This window comes from Ovis canadensis, chromosome 4, assembly GCF_042477335.2.
Source record: "Ovis canadensis isolate MfBH-ARS-UI-01 breed Bighorn chromosome 4, ARS-UI_OviCan_v2, whole genome shotgun sequence".
Taxonomy (NCBI): domain Eukaryota; kingdom Metazoa; phylum Chordata; class Mammalia; order Artiodactyla; family Bovidae; genus Ovis; species Ovis canadensis.
The window spans coordinates 117302697-117321232 of record NC_091248.1 but is presented as its reverse complement, the minus strand read 5'-3'; the positions used below and the strand labels follow the sequence as shown (position 1 = coordinate 117321232).

The window sequence follows — 18536 nt, the reverse complement described above, 5'->3', positions numbered from 1 at the left end:
TGCTTTAGTCAAAGAGCACTTGGTTAGTGCAGATTAGTTCAAATAAGAAGAGTGGATTGAAGGATACATGGACGTAATGGAATTTAAGGGCAGGGAGTATGTCTGGACCTCCTTGGTATTAGTCATAACATTAGGAATGTGTTTACTTTATCTTTTAGGGTCTCTCTCAAATTACGGTTCTTCTTACAGTCTTTCTCTTTTTATAGCATTGTACAACATGGAACAACTTTTGCATTGTTTAGTTTCTTGAGTATATTTGAATTGCTAATAGGCACCCACTAGATCTGGAGACCATTGTGGTCCTTGTTGATAGAGTCATTTACACTAAATATGGCAATGAAGGCCCATCTGGTTAGCAGAAGATACAGGTTTGTGGAGGATAAGCCTGCAGGGAAGGGCAGGTGCAGGAACCCTGTCTCTTGTTAATATTTTTACAAAAGAAAGAAAGATCTGGAAGCTAGTTGCATATTAGCCCAGTTCCCCAAACTGAAGCTTCTAGCATTACATGGTGGCGGAATGCCATGAAAGCATGCTAACTTTTTATGAGAAAATAAATCTCTTGGAAGCTGATCCTGCAAATCTAAATTTGTAAGTTTGCTGTTGTCACTTCATAATAAGGATTGAATGTTCATCTTCATCTTCTTTTGAATTTCTTCCAGAGATATGAAGACTATGGAATGACTCCCCCATCAGGCCCGTTACCAAGGTAAGGTTTTTAGGAGAAAATGTATCAAGATTTTTTCACACAGGCTCTTTGTTAAATTTTGAAGCTTTGTTTCTTTTAGCTAATATGAACAGAAATGAAACTCTGAGTTGCGTGTTATCTTAATGCAACCAGAAGAGGAGGGAAAAAAGTTAGAATTTAAGTCCTGCTTCTAGTAATGACAGACTAGATAATTTGCTCATGATAACTGGAAAAGCTGGACAAGATTTAAGAACAAAAACAAAACACCAGGTAGCCATCAGGGCAGTGAAACAGAATGGAGCCAAGATCTAGCAAATCCAGAGAAGTGAGCCCTGCTTTTGGGTCCACTTTCTCCCACAGATACTGCTGATTCCAGACAAGGTGGCTGAGAAGCTGAGCAAAACTTTTGATAAGACTCATGAGATTTGGAGTCCTGAAAATGTATTGTATCAGAAGTTTTGGGGGGACTTCCCTGGTGGTCGAGTGGTTAGGGCTTCGCCTTCCAGTGCAGGGGGTGCAGATTCATTCCCTGATAAGGGAGCAAAGATCCCCTGTGCCTCATGGCCAAAAAACCAGGTCACAAACAACAGAAGCAATAGCGTAGCAAGTGCAATAAAGACTTTTAAAATGGTCCACATGAAGAAAAGTCTTAAAACCTAGGGAAGCAGAGGAAGGAAATAATAAAAATAAGAATAGAATCAATGAAGTAGAAAACAAATGCCATACTAGAGAAGATCAGCAAAGCAGAAAGTTCTTTGAAAAACTCCTAGAAAGAGAAGACCTGAATAGTCCTATAACTATTAAAGAGATTAAAATCATTATTAAAATTCTTTCTACAAAAAAAACTTCAGGGCCTGGTGGCTTCAACAGTAAATTCTACCAAACACTGAAGGAAGAAAAGATACCAGTATCATACAAACTCTCCTAAAGAACAGAAGGGAAGAAAACACTCCCTAACTCATTTTGTGAGACCAGCATAACCTTGATAACCAAAAACAGACAGGACAAGGACATTGCAAGACAGGAAACATGAAGGGCCAGTTTCATTCGTGAACATAGATGCCAAAAATTTGAAACTGTATATTAGCAAGTGTATCCAGCAATATAATACAGTAGGCTCTCACATCATAATCAAATTGGATTTTTTCCCAGCAGTACAAGAGTAATGTAATATTTTAAAAAATCATCGTAATTCACCACTTTGAAGTGAATAAAGGAGGAAAATCTTCTCATTTCAATAGATACAACATTTGATAAAGTTCAACATCCATTCATAGTAAAAATCTTTGTGAACACAGGATAGAAGCAGACAGATAGGAATCTGATAAGAGTATCTTGGCAAATACTGGTTAATGGTGAAATGTTAAAAACTTCCCCTTTGAGAGCAAAAGCAAGACAAAGTTGCCTGCTTGTATTACTTCTATTCAGCATTGCCCTGGCCATCCTGCTGCTGCTGCTGCTAAGTCGCTTCAGTCGTGTCCAACTCTGTGTGACCCCATAGACGGCAGCCCACCAGGCTCCCCCATCCCTGGGATTCTCCAGGCAAGAACTAGCCAGTATAATAACATAAGAAAAAGTAACAGAAAGATTAAGGAATTCAAATAGAGAATTAATAGTGTTATTATTAACAGATGATACACTTTTGCAGTAGAAAAATCCTAAAATGTCAACATATGAATTGTTAGAATTAAGGAACTTTAGCAAGATGGCTAAATAGCAAGATCTTAATAATTAAATTACAAAGTAGTTGGATACCAAGATGAACAAGATCAGTATACATTATAAGACCAGTATACAAAAATCTCTTCTGTGCATGAGCAATGACAGAAAATAAAAAAAATTTAAAGGTACTATGTAAAATAGCATTCAGAAATATGAAATACCTCAGGATAAATCTAACTGAAGATATTCAAGCCTTCTAAAGAAAGATATTCATGGCTTGTGCAACTCAATATTTTTAAAATGTCAGATCTCCCCAAATGGTCTATAGATTCATTGCAGTCCCATTCAAAATCCCAATAGTTTGTTGCATTTTTTCTTTATTTTTTAAAATTAATTCATTTATTATAATTGGAGGGTAATTACTTTACCATATTGTGGTGGTTCTGGCCATACACTGACATGAATCAGCCACGGGTGCACATGTGTTCCTCTGTCCTGAACCCCCCTCCCCCAGCCCATCCCTCTGGGCTGTCCCAGTGCACCGGCTTTGAGTGCCCTGTTTGATGCATCGAACTTGGACTGGTCATCTGTTTCACATATGGTAATATACATGTTGCAGTGCTGTTCTCTCAAATCATCCCACCCTCGCCTTCCCCCACAGAGTCCAAAAGTCTGTTCTTTATCTCTGTGTCTCTTTTACTGTCTCTGTTGCATTTTTTAATATGTGGAAATTGATGAACTCACTCTAAAATATATGTGGATATGCAAGGGGCCAAGAGTAGCCAAGACACTGTAAGAGAGAAGAATAAGATGTTAGGGCTATATTCTAAATGTTGCAAATTACTGTCAAGGAATGAGGAGTGTGGTGTTGCTGTAAAGCAAGACAAGTAGACCAATAGAACAGAAAAGAGCATTCATAATCAGACCCACGTGTGAATAGACAATTGATTTATTACAGTGAAGGAATTGTGATAAAGACTTAGTCTCAGAAATCACATTCAACTATCCCTTGCATGATTCAGCTATCCCTCTAGTCACACAGAAGTAGGGGTGTTATCTGCTTTCTCCTTACTTTCTCTTTATTTGCCCTCATTTTCAGAAGATTTTGTTTTATTTTTCCCCAGCCCTTCTCCCCTTCTCCAGGCACTGCTTTGTAGTCCAAAAGCAACAAAGTAAAGGGAACAGGTGGAGATTAGATGATCCAGGGCAAAAGCTAATGCTAGGGGGACCACATGATCTGGTTTTGCCTGGTTCAATCCTAATATACTCCTGTTGTTCAGCATAATTGTAAATTCCACTCTCAAAAGTGTTCTGGTTTGGATGCTGAATTTTATGGCCACCCAAGGTAAATTAGAGTATTTGGATCACACAGAACTCTCTGAGTATACAGTTTAGGATGAAAGGGATGTAGATATAGGCAGAAGGGTGCTAATTGACTGGATAAAGCAGAAATCATTAATAAAAAGGCAAGCTCTTGTTCCTAGGTTAATGGTCCAGAGATTGTAATTAATTTAGCTGAGCTCTAGTTTACAGGGCTAGAAGGAGGAGTGTGTATTGGTTAAGCTGTTAGATCTCTAAGGTCAGAGATGTCAGATACCTCTTTCCGAGGTCAGTCAAAAATAGCAGCAGTTATTTAAAGAGAGTAATACAGGTTGCCTGGGTTTCAGTTTATGGACTGTACTCCAGAAATGACAGTGTAGAATCAGAGCAGGTTGGTGTACTTTCTAATCAAACTGATTTAATCTATTAGTCAGTTCAGTTGCTCAGTCATGTCCGACTCTTTTCGACCCCATGGACTGCAGCATGCCAGGTTTCCCTGTCCATCACCAACTCCTGAAGCTTGCTCAAACTCATGTGCATCGAGTTGCTGATGCCATCCAACCATCTCATCCTCTGTCATCCCCTTCTCCTCCTGCCTTCAGTCTTTCCCAGCATCAGGGTCTTTTCCAGTGAGTCAGTTCTTCGTATCAGGTGGCCAAAGTATTGGAGCTTCAGCTTCAGTATCAGTTCTTCCAAGGGATATTCAGGACTGATTTCCTTTAGGATGGACTGGTTGGATCTCCATGCAGTCCAAGTTTTAATCTATTAATTACTGGTTAACTGTCATTTGCAAGGAATTATAACTAGACTATCGTTCTTTTTTAAATTTTTGAGTATCTTTAAGAGAGTGGTTCTCAGGGTGAGATTGTCAGATCCCTAGAGGGTCCTTGAGGCCCGTTGAGGGAGGTCTGTGAGGTCAAAGCTATTTTTATAATCACACAAAGATGTCCTCTGACTTTTCTCATTGCTTTGACCTTTGTACTGAGGTATGAAAGCAGTGGTGGGTGAAGCTGTGGTGCCTTGACTCGAATCCAGACAGTGACACCTAGCTGTTCAAGGACTCATTCCAGTCTTCTTCACTGCTGGGCAATCACAGATTTTTTTATTTTTATTTTTTACAGCATTTTTTAAAATGCCAGTTTTATGTTAGTATATCATTGAAGCAGTAAAAATAAATTTTAAAGACTCATTTGTTTTGACTGGCTGTTCAGGCTTTCTCTGGTCGTGGAGAGCAGGGGCTACTCTCCGTTGCGGTGTGGAGGCTCCTCGTGGCAGTAGCTTCTCCTGCTGTGGAGCACGGGCTCTAGAGTGTGCGAGCTTCCGTAGCTGTGGCCTGTGGGCTCTAGAGACAAGGGCTCAGTAATTGTGCTGCACGGGCTTAGTTGCTGCATGGCCGGTGGGATCTTCCCAGACCAGGGATCAAACCTGTGTCCCCTGCATGGGCAGGCGGATTCTTAACCACTGGACCGCCAGGGAAGCCCCCAAATTAATTTTATTAAACCTAGACCCTAGAGTCTCTTGACGGTCTGGATGACAGGAGAAGAGATGCATATAAAGCACTTCTGCTGATTATGGCCTTGCAGTTGAGAACTGATCTAACTGTTGCCGTGTTTTTGCTTGAGCAAACAGCCTGTGGGCTTGAGTGTTTGGCTTTGAAAATGAGCAGTGGGCAGGAAAACAACTGACAGCAGTTATTGCCAGTGATCAGATTGAGTTTTCAATTGGAAATGAAAATTTTACAAACTTGTCTGCCATGGTAAAATGGACGGTTTCCTAGTACTTAAAGCCTTTTCTGATGAGCTCAATGGTGATATTAATGAATGTGATTTTGGGTTACTGTAAAATAAAATGTGTCAATATCAAGAAAGTCTGCATAATGCAGTGAACCATTATTTTCCAAATGAGCAATGTCATCCAATCATGCATGAGTCTATTCAAAGTGCAAGGAAGACCAGTAGTTTTAGCATAACAGAAGATGAAAAGTTCAGATAGTTTCAGAGTCAATATTGCCACTAACCTTCATAGGAAATATTGTTGAGTTTTGGTGTGGTTTCAGAGAAGAATATTTAACGGAAATACTATTTGAATATTATTTGGTAGGCTATTAAAATCTTCCTCCTTTTTCCAACTACATATTTATGCTTTTCTTCGTAAAATAACTGATGGAAACCGATTGAATACAAAGTGTAAGAGAATCTAGATATCTTCTGTTAAGGAAAAAATTTTAAAAACGTAGAACACTTCTCATTAAATTTGGCGGGGGGGGGGGGGCGGGCATGTGGGAAAATATGAGCTTCTCTGGTGGCTCAGATGGTAAAGAATCCACCTGCAATGCAAGAGACCCAGATTTGATCCCTGTGTCGGGAAGATTCCATGGAGAAGGGAATAGCTACCCACTCTAGGATTAGTTAATTCTGTGAAAAATGTTGATATGTAATAGGTTTAATATTGTTATTTTTAAATGAATTTTTCATTTGCTCTGTTTTAATTTTGAACATGATATTTATCTATAGATATGCTCCACATAAACAAGAACTCTTGAAAGCATTAGTTACTCAGTTGTGTCTGACTCTTTGTGACCCCGTGGACCATAGCCTGCCAAGTTCCTCTGTCCATGGAATTCTCCAGGCAAGAATACTGGAATGGGTTGCCATACCGTCCTTCAGGGGATCATCCGGAGCCAGGGACTGAACCCCAGTCTCCTGCATTGCAGGCGGATTCTTAACCATCTGAGCCACCAGGGAAACCAAATAAACAAAAGCTCTTGTGAATCCTTCCCTCTTAGCTCAGTTGGTAAAGAATCCGCCTGCAATGCAGGAGACCCTGGTTCAATTACTGGATCAGGACGATCCACTGGCGAAGGGATAGGCTACCCACTCCAGTATTCTTGAGCTTCCCTTGTGGCTCAGCTGATAAAGGATCCGCCTGCAATTCGGGAGACCTGGGTTTGATCCCTGAGTTGGGAAGATCCCCTGGAAAAGGGAAAGGCTACCCACTCCAGTATTCTGGCCTGGAGAATTCCATAGAATAGCGCATGGGGCCGCAAAGAGTCGGACACTACTGAGTGACTTTCACTTGTGAGTCCTTATTTTCATGAATGCAAGTACGTCCTGAGACTAAATGGTTTGAGAACCACTGCTTTAGAACACTAGTTTTCAGCCTTGATGAAACTCAGGAACGTCAGTGGAGCTTTAAAAACTACCATGGTGTGGGTCCCATGTCTAAAGATTCTATTTTGGGGAGGTCTGGGGTGTGGTGTGGGTTCCCCAGGTAACCCTAATATACAGCCAGGGTTGAGATCCACTCCTTTAGTCGACTGCTGGAGATGAACTGGCCCTGGAGATTGAGATGCACCCTTTTTGGGTCTGTAAACTAGAGCATTTTTTTCTCCAGTCATCCGGCAGATTTGTCAAGCATCAGCTGTGTTCCAGCATGTGTACTGGATGGTATATATACAGGCTGTAGCACAGGAGATTTGTCAGGGAGCGAATAGAGTCCCTGTCCTCAGGGAGCCCATGTTCTGGGAGAGGCGATGGCTAATAAGCCAGCGGACACAGAAGTCTTACATTGCTTCAGGGCTGAGGGTGGACCTAATAAAATACCAGAACCAGGCAAGTGTGGTCCTAATGTTTGGATGTGCTTCGCCTTCAGACCCGGTTTCGGACCTGGTTTGCTGCAGTCTTCCGAGCTGGTGCCTCCCGAGCCCCCACAGCCCCAAGCATCGTCTGAAGCCACCTCATTTGCTGCCCGAGGGATCTACTCTGAGGAGGGGCCGTCAGTGGCTCGGCCTCGGCCTGTTGGGGGCACCACAGGTACACGTGGGCATTTCTTTCTGGCTGAATTGTGCAGAGAGCACTTTAGACTTCAGGGTGTCAGAATCCCAGCCCTGGCCTCTTCTGGCTGTGAGAGCTGTGTTCCTTTGGGTCCTCTGGGAGATGCATGGCTGGGAGGTGGGAAAGGACAGAGTGGCTGAGATCCCAAGACGTGGGGCCTCCGATTTGTTTCTGAGTCAGAGTCTCGAAAACAGTCCCTTTGTGTGAAATTCCCAGCACATGGCTTCCAGGGAAAACGTTTCTGAAAACTTAGAGTGAACAGAAACACCTATTTCTGAGTGCTTACGGTGGCATGAAAACAAGCGTTTATTTTAAAGAAGGCAGTTTCTAAAGTTGATCCACAGGGGCTACAGGGAGATGTGTGTTTTATTTGGTCGCTTCTGGGAGGGTACAACCACGGTTTTGTCCTCGAGCCTTACCTCCCTCATTCTTCCCCTTCTTCCTTTATCTTCTTCTCTTTTCTGAAACGTCCTTGTCATTTCCTCATGCCTCTAAGCCTGTCCCTTCTCTGCAGTCACTCCTGGGCAGAGTCGGCAGTGGAAGGTCAGGGGAAGCTGGTGGCAATGTGAAACGGTTCTAGGTCTTTTCTACCTGCTCTTTCAAATCCTCATTAGAAGAACAGTCTTAGAAGATAACAGATATAAAGTGCTTAAAATAGTGCCTGGAATATCATAAATTGTAATACATATTAGCTGCCATTATTATTATTACTACTCTTATTTCTGGTGATGGTGTAAATCATTAAATTTTTGGAAAGCAGCTTGGCAATATAACTTTATAAGCCTTTGATTTGGTAATTTGGGAATATGGGCTCTTCCCTGTCCCCTGAAGAGATCCAAAATATTGGAGAAAAACTACATGTGCAAGGATGTTTATTGAAGCATTATTCAGAATAGCAAACAACTGTGAGCTCCCTCAATACCGAGTTATACGGGCATCAGCGAGTAAACTTGTACAGCCATCTAAAATGAAGAGCTCAGAGCCAAGAAAAGGGAATTTAAGATTTCCTGATTGCCTCCTATGCATTTGGTACTTGACCTATTTTATCTCTTTTAATCCTTGAAATAGCACTGTGAGATAGATTTTTAAAAAAAATCTCCATTTGAAAAGTGAGGCATTGAGTCTCAACTGGAGTGATTACTGGGTGTCCAAGGTCACAGGCTTGTCAGTGGTTGAGCTGGAATGCAAACCCCTGCCTGCTGGGGGGTGATGGGTGACTTGAATCACGAGGGAGCCTGTGCTGTCTGGTTAAGTGAACAAAGCAAAATACAGAATTGTGTCTCAACTATGATTTCAACTGCTGTTGCAAGTCTAACACAAAGGTATGCTTTTCTCCCTGTGCAGTTGTCTGAGCCTTTACAAGTGATGACGGGCACTGTGCTGCATTTCCGTCCTTTGCAAGATTTGCTCAAACAATGTCTCTTGGGCAATGTCCATTGTCTGATAGTTCTAATAATTTTAATAGTGTTAGGAATCTTCAGTAGCAAATGCTTCATGACAAGGGCTCCTGTAGAGTACATTTTTAAAAAAGGTATTTGATTAACAGAGGCTGTTAATTAGGTAACTAGAGTAGGAACAGCCTTGAAGATGGAGAGGTCTTACCTCTGGAAAACCCTGAACCTTTGTGGGACTAGCCTGAGCATCCCAGATGAATGAGACAATCCTAGGTGCATTTGGAAATCAATGTTTTATTTCAGAGCATTTAAAGATCTGGTTTTTTTCTCCCTCGATCTGTTGAATAGGGTTATTTCCATATGCCAAAGTTGACGGGTGATTAAAATATGTTATTTAAAGGCTAGCTTTCACAGCCACACAAGGCTATGGCGTGCCTGAGTGTAGAATGCGTGCTAGACATCTGTCTTTGCTTCAGTATACCTCGATGAAGAGGGTGAGTGGGTGGCTTTGTTGACTGAAAAAGAGGCACAACTTGAGAGGTGAGTTTTATTTGGGGCAAAATGAGGACTATAGCCTGGGAGAGAGCACCTCAGATGGCTCTGAGAGACTGCTCCAAAGAGGCCGTGGGGGAAGGTGAATATATGATTTTGGTGAAAGGGGAGTTCAGTGCAACCAGGCACTTACTTTACAAGAGGTTTTCTGCTAGTCCCCAGGAGCTGATGTCATCATGAAGGGATTTAGTGCTTTTCTAGATATGAGGAGATGCAAAGATTGGGATCATGAAATCAGTTCCTAAAAATACCTAACTATCTAAAGACTTGCTCCACCAGATTCCCTGGAGCACAGAGCGCCTCACTCCGCCCTGAACTCCCTTGGGGTGTTGAAGGTCAGCAGCCGCGGCAGCACAGGGTTCGGTCTCCGCAGAGGCAGGTGACATGCCCGTGCTGCTCGGTCGCTGGCACATGCTCTTGGCAAGTGCCCGTTTGTCATGGATAGTTTTAAATTTTTAATTATGATATGACTAGATTATGAAAACAATGTGAGTATAACAAAAATGTACTTTAACATTTTGAACTCAAATGCACACTCTGCCTGTTTGTTTTTTTTAAAGGCATATTGCACTTTCATTTCCTTATGAGTCTGAAAATCATAAGCAAGTAAGAACCAAGTTTCAGTTTCTTTATGGCTCCAAAACTTTTCACTCCTTTTTTTCTGAATGAATAAGGTCCCCATTATCTGTAGCCTCTACAGAAATGAATGGAAGGGCCCTCCATTATCCCCTTTATTCCCCGTCCTTTGATGTCTGACCAGGAAAATAGGAACATCACTAATAGCCACTGTATTGAAAGTAAAAGCCCACAAGCCCAGAAGCTCAGGTCTGGTTTTCTTAGGAAGTGTCTTTTCTGGGGGTAGAATTGGTGCCACATTTGAACAATGCTCGTGTCCCCAAGGCATGCCGAGGTCAGAACCAGAGTATCTCACCTGAGCAGCCTTCAGCTCCCCTGCTGATGTTCACTGGGCCCCTCCCTGTGTTCCTCCAGGCTCTCAGATCCAGCACCTGACGCAGGTGGGAATCGCCAGCAGAATCGGAGCTCAGCCAGTGGAAATCCCACCGAGCAGAGGCGGCCAGTATGGGGGGCCAGGCTGGCCTGCCTACGGGGAGGACGAAGCTGGCCGGAGAGAGGCTGTGAGTATCTCGTGTTGGGATCGTCGTTGAGAATTCAGACACGATGGATATGGATTTCAGTTTTATAAGATGAAAAGAGCTATGGGGACAAATGATGTGAAGGCTGCATGATAGTGTGAATGTATTTAAGACCACTTAAGCATGGTTCAAATGGTAAATGGTATAGCTGCTGCTGCTTCTGCATGGGAGATCTCGATTTAAAACCTGCATGAAGTTTTAACCTCCGTCACTTTTTTCCTCCGAGTGTATTTTTCTTTTCACACAGTTGTGCATGCATGCTAAGTTGCTTCAGTTGTGTCTGACTCTTTGTGACCCTATGGACTATAGCCCGCCAGGCTCCACTGTTCATGGGATTCTCCAAGCAAGAATACTGAAGTGGGTTACCACGCCCTCCTCCAGGGGATCTTCCCCACCTAGGGATCAAACCCGGCTCTCTTTTTTCTGCTGCATTAGCAGGCAGGTTCTTTACCACTAGCGCCACCTGGGAAGTCATTCTTACAGCCTGTAGATGGCAAATTCCCTCTGACCAGACTGGAAGACTATTGGCATTGAAATCAGCCCAGGGATTAGCCAGTGGGGCCCACTGCACGTTCATTCTTTCTGTCTTTAATGAAGTGTGTATAGGCCCTTGTTAAATTAAGTTCAGGGGCTTCTTTATTGGACTACTTTCCCTTGCACAATTTCTCTGCAGTCATATCTTCGCATTCTGGTGGTGGGAGGCTGAGTTGTTGGTTGGGAGGTGGATGGAGAGCATCAGATGCCAGTTTGCCTCTGATGGCAAGAAGGAAATGGCGCCCCACTCCAGTATTCTTGCCTGGAGAATCCCATGGACAGAGGAGCCTGGTGGGCTACAGTTCATGGGGTCATAGAGAGTTGGACATGACTGAAGAGACTTTGCATGGATGCATTACAGCCTCAGGTCTGTACTTTACCTTTGCTGACATTTTGCTTTTTCTGTGCCTGGCTTAGTTTCCTGCATTGTTTTGGGTTTTCCCATCATATACAATGTGCACTTTTTGAGGGCCTCTTGGTCACAGTTTGCAGAAGTGAAATGTGGAAGTTATTCCAGGGCTCAAATGTCCTGTTTACCAGGCTATCAAGTTGCTCTTACCACAAGTGAAGTCACAGATGTAGTGTGTGCATGTGTGTATAAAGAGATTTTTTTCACTGAAAAAATATGAAAAAAAATCACTGAAAAGTATAATTCTTATCAAAGGAATGTCCAGTTAATCCATATTTTGCCAGTGTCAGCAAAGCTAGTGTATGCTTTTGTGCAGATAGCTTAGAAAAAAACAAAGCTGTGCGGAGCACTGACACATAGACACACAGACAGACAGATGAGGTGGAAGATGACTTTGTGATCTTGTTGCGGTTCCACAGGCCCCATATGTGTTCTCGTCACCCCTTCCTTGGGTTCCAGACTCAGAGCAAAGGCAGTTGCTCTTCCCGTCAGTCCGTCTGCCAGTTTCTGCTTATCGCTCTGAGCAGACATCCGCATCAGACCTTGCCCTCTCTGGGATGCTCCAGCCTTCCTCCCTGTCCAGCTCTGCAGGGCCCTTCCTGGTTCCCCAGTGGCCCACTCTCCTTGCACACGTGGCAGCCCAGGGATTAGCCAGTGGGGCCCACTGCACGTTCATTCTTTCTGTCTTTAATGAAGTGTGTATAGGCCCTTGTTAAATTAAGTTCAGGGGCTTCTTTATTGGACTACTTTCCCTTGCACAATTTCTCTGCAGTTATATCTTTGCATTCTGGTGGTGGGAGGCTGAGTTGTTGGTTGGGAGGTGGATGGAGAGCATCAGATGCCAGTTTGCCTCTGATCTTCCCTCCTGTTTTCCTGTGTTTGCTGTGGTTTTTCAGACACATGTGCTCGGACATCAGGAGTATTCATCACCGCTGTTCCAGGTGCCAAGGACTTCAGGCCGGGAGCCCTCAGCTCCTCCCGGGAACCTCCCTCACAGGGGGCTGTCGGGTGCTGGATTGGCCTACCCCACCAGTTCCACGGAAGACCTCCAGCCCAGCCACTCCTCAGCCTCTCTCATCAAAGCGATCCGCGAGGAGCTCCTCCGGCTCTCGCAAAAGCAGACCGCCGTGCAGAACTTCCACAGCTGATCAGCCTCGCCTTGCACATTTGCCAAGTATCCGCTTCCTGTGGAAGCAAGACTAAAAGGAAGTCAACTGAGCAGGTGTTTTAAGAGGAGGAGCATCTCTGGGGCGAGGGGCCCAACTAAGGGAACAGGTTGCAATTTTAGAAGATGCCCCAAGTCACGTGACAGCCCATGATGCTTTTCATACGTTGGCAGTTTTGTGACCACCTGGATTCAGTTGAAATTTATGTACTTTTGGCCAAAAGCCAGCAGCACTTCACAAAAGACCAACCACAATTCTAAGCTAATGAAATTCCTAAGTTAGTCTCTCTCTTTTTTTTTTTTTTAAGGTGAAAGATGAAAATGTGTAGATGGTGTAGGGATTAAAGGAACCTAGTATTTCCGTGGGAAGATGTGACTCAGACTGGTTTGTACGATGAACCTGCTGCTTTGTTTTCTGAGAAAAAGAGTTTTGAAGACATTTTATTAACTGCTTGATTTTCACCCTCGTTTTCTTCCTTAGAAACTTCTTTTAATAGTAATATTAACAACAGGAATACTAAGACTGTTTGGGAATTTAAAAAGCTACTAGTGAGAAACCAAATGATAGATTGTAGAGCCTGATGATTCAAAAAGAAGCCATCAACTGCATTTTCCTTCTTCTGGTGCTACAGCTCCAAGAACCCCTTCACCTTGTCCGTGAAATGCAACTTTGGCTTTCTCAATGGAAGAACATGTGGAAGGTTTCATCTTGTTCTAGAAAGAGGGGGGAAAAAGCCTCTCCACATAGGAAAAGCTTAATAGTTATTTGGTTATTCAAAATACATATCAAAGTTTAGATTTACACTCTTTAATTGTATTTGCCATTTGTTGATTGGCAGAGGTAACTGCCTATTGCATTTCATTTGAGTACATATCTTCATCAAGGCCAGTCCTATAGAATGAGGCTTTGAGGAGGTCCCGACGAATCCTGGCACTTTGCTGATACGTTGCTCCCAACTTTGAATGAGGAATCTTACATAAGCAAAAATGCTTTGTCACAGTTCCTAGGACCACCGAATGGTTAGTTATTTGTGAATGCATCGGTGGTAATCGCGTTCCCTGTGTTCGAGACCTGGAAATGAGTTCTTTTGAGCCTCTTTGTATTGAGCCAAGAAAGGAAAGAGGAGCTTTGAGACCATGGGGGAGAAAGAGTTACTCCTAATTTCTGATTTTGTTGTGTATAACTGTGCTGAGTGACTGTTAACCCCACCTTTGGGCCTGACGGAGGGGTCCTCTCACTTGAGATTGCCTCCTGAAGGGACTATTTCTCCACTTCCCGAAGTGGAGTGAGGACTAGAGGAACAAGGGCTGTTCTGTTTTCTGGGACCTGAGTGAAACGAAGAAGAGCAGATGCAGATAACACTTCGCCATGAATCCTTTTTAATTAGCTCAATTAATATCTTTAATTAAACAACAGATAACACAGGCAGAATCTGGGGCTCTGACTAATCAAAATGTCTGTATCTGTGTCAAATTTTAAGAATCTCGAAGCAGCTAAAATAGGCCCCCAAAGTGTAACCACTGGGCTCCAGTGTTATGTTTCTGCCCTTCCTGCATTAAGTCTGTTATGTAGACTCGTCTCACAATCCAGGGAGAGTCAGTTCTGGGCAATTAAAATGGAGGCATGTTTTATCTTTATGCCTCTGAAACAGGAGAGGTACAGAAGGATGTCTGTTGAGAATATGAAATAAAGTAATGGGAGCTCCTTTTCAGGGACTCTTCCTGGGCTCCAAAGAGCAAGGGAGAGAGGCCCCTCATGTGGGCTTGATCTCTTACCTGTCAGTCTTGATTTAATACCTGACTTGCCCAGAGTGGAGGGGTCTCTTTGCCTGTTGTCCAGAAATACCAGGATCCTGAATGGGTAAGGAAGAATTTCAGAGATTCATGCAAATTTTTATTTCGGACACCTTTTGGTGAATTCAGCTGATAGCCCCACCCCTCCCATCCTGCTCAGTGTCCTAAGTGTTCACACTTGGAGTGTACAAATGTGGTTACCTCCTTAGCACGTGGCAGAAATGGACCTCTGTTTTAAATGGGGCTGCAACAGCAGTTTTGATGCCTTTCAAACTAGCATAAGGGGATTCTGTCTCTATTTTTCTTCTTAGAAGGGATACACTTTTAAACCAACGTCAAGACCAAAGATGACGTGTAATAGACAAACGGTGGTATGTGGTGGGTATGAGCAGACCAGTGAGATCCCCAGCACTCTTGCGTTGGTTGTAAAGCACACTCAGTTTGCACTCAGTTTTACCGTCAACTGACCCAGAACATACCAGCTGTCGTGGGAACACCACCCCAAGTGGGGCTTCAGACACTCAGTGAATGGAATCTACTTAAATGAGAGGTCCTCATGGCAGTTGTGTGGCTTTGGAGTTCCATTTATTGAAACACTGCAAAATGAAAACTGAAATTTTATGTCTGTTCTTTTTTTTCTGATTTCAAAAGTTTTCATGGTAATAGCAAGAGCTATCTATTTGAGTCAGAGTTTTAGAGGAGACTGTTTGGAGAAATGATCATTTTCAGATTCTGCGCAGTCACTACCTGGCTGTGTCAGGCCGCTTGTCTGAGCCTCATTCTTCCCATCAGCCACATGAGAATGGGCCTCCCCGGCCCTGGATTTCTCATTGCAAGGATCAGGTGTGGTCATGTGGGCAGACATCCCTTGAGGAGGGAGCACAACACAGTGAGAACGTGGGCTGTCTGTGTGATGGTGCTGGGATGGATGTCTGATCTGCTGTGACCTCCCAGTGAGGGAGTTCACATGGAGGAAACCAGAGCAACGCCAGAGGCCCCGTGGGACTCCACTTCCTCCCTCCCGATTTGCTTTCAGTTCACTTCCTTCACCATTAACTTTCAATTCTCATGCATTGTTCAGATTTTCTGCTGTTTTTGGCACCAAACACGAGCTCTGCCTTCTGAGATCTTAGGATCTGAATCAGACAACACCCTCAGGTGTAAAAGATGGAAGCGATGGAAAAACAACATGGTTTAAACATCAGTAAAATGCAGCGAAGTACACAAGTACATTGGAAGGAGGAATGGAACTTACACGTTTGGAAACAGTGGGATCTTGGGGAGAACTCAACATCAGAAGCCACGGAAGTCAAGAGCTTCCCAGGCACATGGTGAGATGGTATGGGAAGAGCTGAGAGTGGGCCTGGGGAAGGATGGAGAAAGTGGTGAAGCTACTGTTGAAAATAACCTTGAACCTGGTCTCCAACATGGAGACCGAATCCCTAACTGCACCTTCGAAGGAGTTTTGTAAAGAGGAAGAAGTGATGCTCTGAGGAAATGTCTGCAGGAACCCAACAAGAAAATGACCAGGCCTGGGCGGAAGGTCTGTGGAGGAACACGTCTGTTCTGGAGGGGACGGGAGAGTCCCAGAACTGCCAGAGGGCCAGTGTCAAGTGTGAAAGACGTCCGCCGAGGTCTGCTAAGAGCAGATCTCAAGGGTCTGTCATTCAGCCACATTTAATCCTTTGTGGAGCATAATGGGTTATAAGTAAATATATTTGACTTTACAGCTACCTACACCTTTTCCTCCAAATTGTATTTAATTTCAGAGCATCTTTTCATTTTGGTCGTATGTGGCTTTTGAGCTGCAGACTAAGCCAGTTTCTGCCAACCACAGTTTTTCAGGGCATGAGGCCTGCGATGCAGGGCACAGGTGAAGGGACGCCTGGAGGCTGCAGGCTGAAACAGGTAATTCTGTGCTTTACGAGCCTCCCATTGAACTGTGTACAGGGTCAGTGTTCACTGTGTTTGCACAACTTAGTGCTCCAGTGACCAAACCAATCACTCGGACGCAGATTGGCATTTGTAGTTAATTCAGGAGTTAATCATTAAATACATCTCTCTCTCTGCCTTTCATATGAGATTCCTAGACATGAATGAATTTGCTGATTGGAAGGAGAGCTGGTGAAAGGTTCTGGGTGGGTGGGGAGGGGTACCACACACGCTTTAGCTGTAGATGTTTTAGCCATTTCATTTCTACCTCCAGAGCAGGTCCCCAAAGCCAGACTCCAGAGCCTACCTAACCCACCTTTGTTCCAGGCAGGAGCATGAGGAAGTCCACTTCTGCACCTGCAAGTAGGCCATTTGAACACAAAGCACGTTTTTATGGGATGGTAACCTGAACTTCATTTTTACATTTAATCCAACACCGTCATGGATATTCTTACAACAGGTGAGAGAGGTTTCCATCAACAGCTGCTGTAACACACTCATACACTGTATTAGGCTTACACTTGTTACCTAGTGAACAGGGAGTGTGTGCATTTCAGGTTTCTTTTGATACCCTTGGAGGTGATTTGCGGTGTTTAAGACTCCTTTCTCTAATTTTATGAAAAAGACTTGAAAAGCGAATCCTCACGGTAGGATCCTAATTCCATGCTGTGTGTGTAACAGTACACTTGAAAATTTATCTTAACACGCCAGCAGCGTTGACATTTAGCAAAAGAGTATCAAATGCCTTGGAAACATGAAACAAAGTTGGGAACCAGCAAGCAAGTGAAAGAAGGACGGAATGTCACCCTCTGAGACACCCTTCTCGAAATTGCTTTCCCACAGGGTAGGTCATCATGCAGACTCTTTGCTTTTCCTTCTTTCTCCGGGTTTTTCTGCTCTGGGGCCACTTCACATTTAAAGAAAGAGTGGATAAGTAGAAGGGACAAAGAGAAAAATTGAAGTGATTTGGGGTCTCACAGTCCCTGATTCCACGGATTCTTTCTGGACAACTTGGAACATCATGAATGCCCCTTCTCATGTCCACCAGGTTTCCAGCGTTCATCACTTGACTCCTTGAGTGTGCAAGGTCGAAGTAGTGCCGGGTCAGCTTCTAGCCAGGCTCCCCGTACTGTTCCTCCTGCAAATGTGGGGAAGGATGGGGGGGGGGGGCGGTGCCCTAGGGGAACCGAGGCAAATCAGTGGGCTCGGTTGCTCTAAGCAGCAGAGGGTTAATTTCAGAAAAGGGGAGTAGAAACTCTCCACTTTGCCCTCCTCCAGGGCATGGTCTAGGGAGTGTGGGGGTGGGGTGAATTGCACCCTTCCAGGAAAGGCTGTCAAACCGAGCGCTCTGAGGTACCTGCTGGCCACTTCCGACTTTGTCAAGGTCCATGTTCTTCTGAGTTCCTGCACTCTCATTCCTAGATTATGAGTGTTAATGTACGAAAAAATGCAGAGTAAATTGAGGCCACTCCTGGCATCAGTCCTGCAACTTTGAACTTGACAATCATGGTTTGCTGGTCTCAAACGGGCCCTTAAATTTCAGTATGGATAAATGATTTAGTAATCAAGCTCTCTCTTTGCTGGTTGTTTCTTCCCTTCAATTAGCTGCACTGTTTTCTAATGTGCTGTAGAGTTTTTGAAATAATTTATGCAAGTGTTTGGTTTCCATGTTTACAATTTATACAGCTTTCCTAGCATTTTAAATGGAAATGTCAATAAATGCTCTGAATTGGTGTCAAGTGATATTTTCTGTTTATTTCCTTCACAACATGATAGTTCTCTCATGTGCAAAATGTGAAAGTTGAATGCAGTGTTTTTTGTTCTCTGATTTTTGTGTCGGTCGTGAGAACACCTGATGCTTTCATTTTCCAAGGAATTAAGTTGAAAGTAGTCTATTCAGTGCATGGAATTTGCAGAGTTGTCACGCAAGGGGGTTGGCGCCACTCCTTTCAACTCACTGTTTTGCTTTACAGGCTCTCCACTAATCAAATTGATGCTTCCACTAAGAGCAGATTCATTTTGGAATTAAAAGATTAGGACTATAATCTAGAAAGATAACTGAGAAGATCCTCTTCTGTGCAAACTTGTAATAGGATAAACCT

The 18536-nt window shown here is 43.6% G+C and overlaps 1 protein-coding gene across 2 annotated transcripts in view; it reads left to right on the top strand.

Annotated features, from left to right (window-relative positions):
• Window positions 1-18173, top strand: part of KIAA1549 (KIAA1549 ortholog) — a 125548-nt gene extending 107375 nt beyond the window's left edge. For both annotated transcript variants that reach the window (XM_069588491.1, XM_069588490.1), the window contains exons 17-20: window positions 660-706; window positions 7319-7479; window positions 10437-10582; window positions 12440-18173. In XM_069588491.1, coding sequence (XP_069444592.1) covers window positions 660-706; window positions 7319-7479; window positions 10437-10582; window positions 12440-12691 — 606 coding nt within the window. In that variant the 3' untranslated portion in view covers window positions 12692-18173. The remainder of the gene's footprint in view (window positions 1-659; window positions 707-7318; window positions 7480-10436; window positions 10583-12439) is intronic.
• The last annotated feature ends 363 nt before the right edge of the window (window positions 18174-18536 follow it).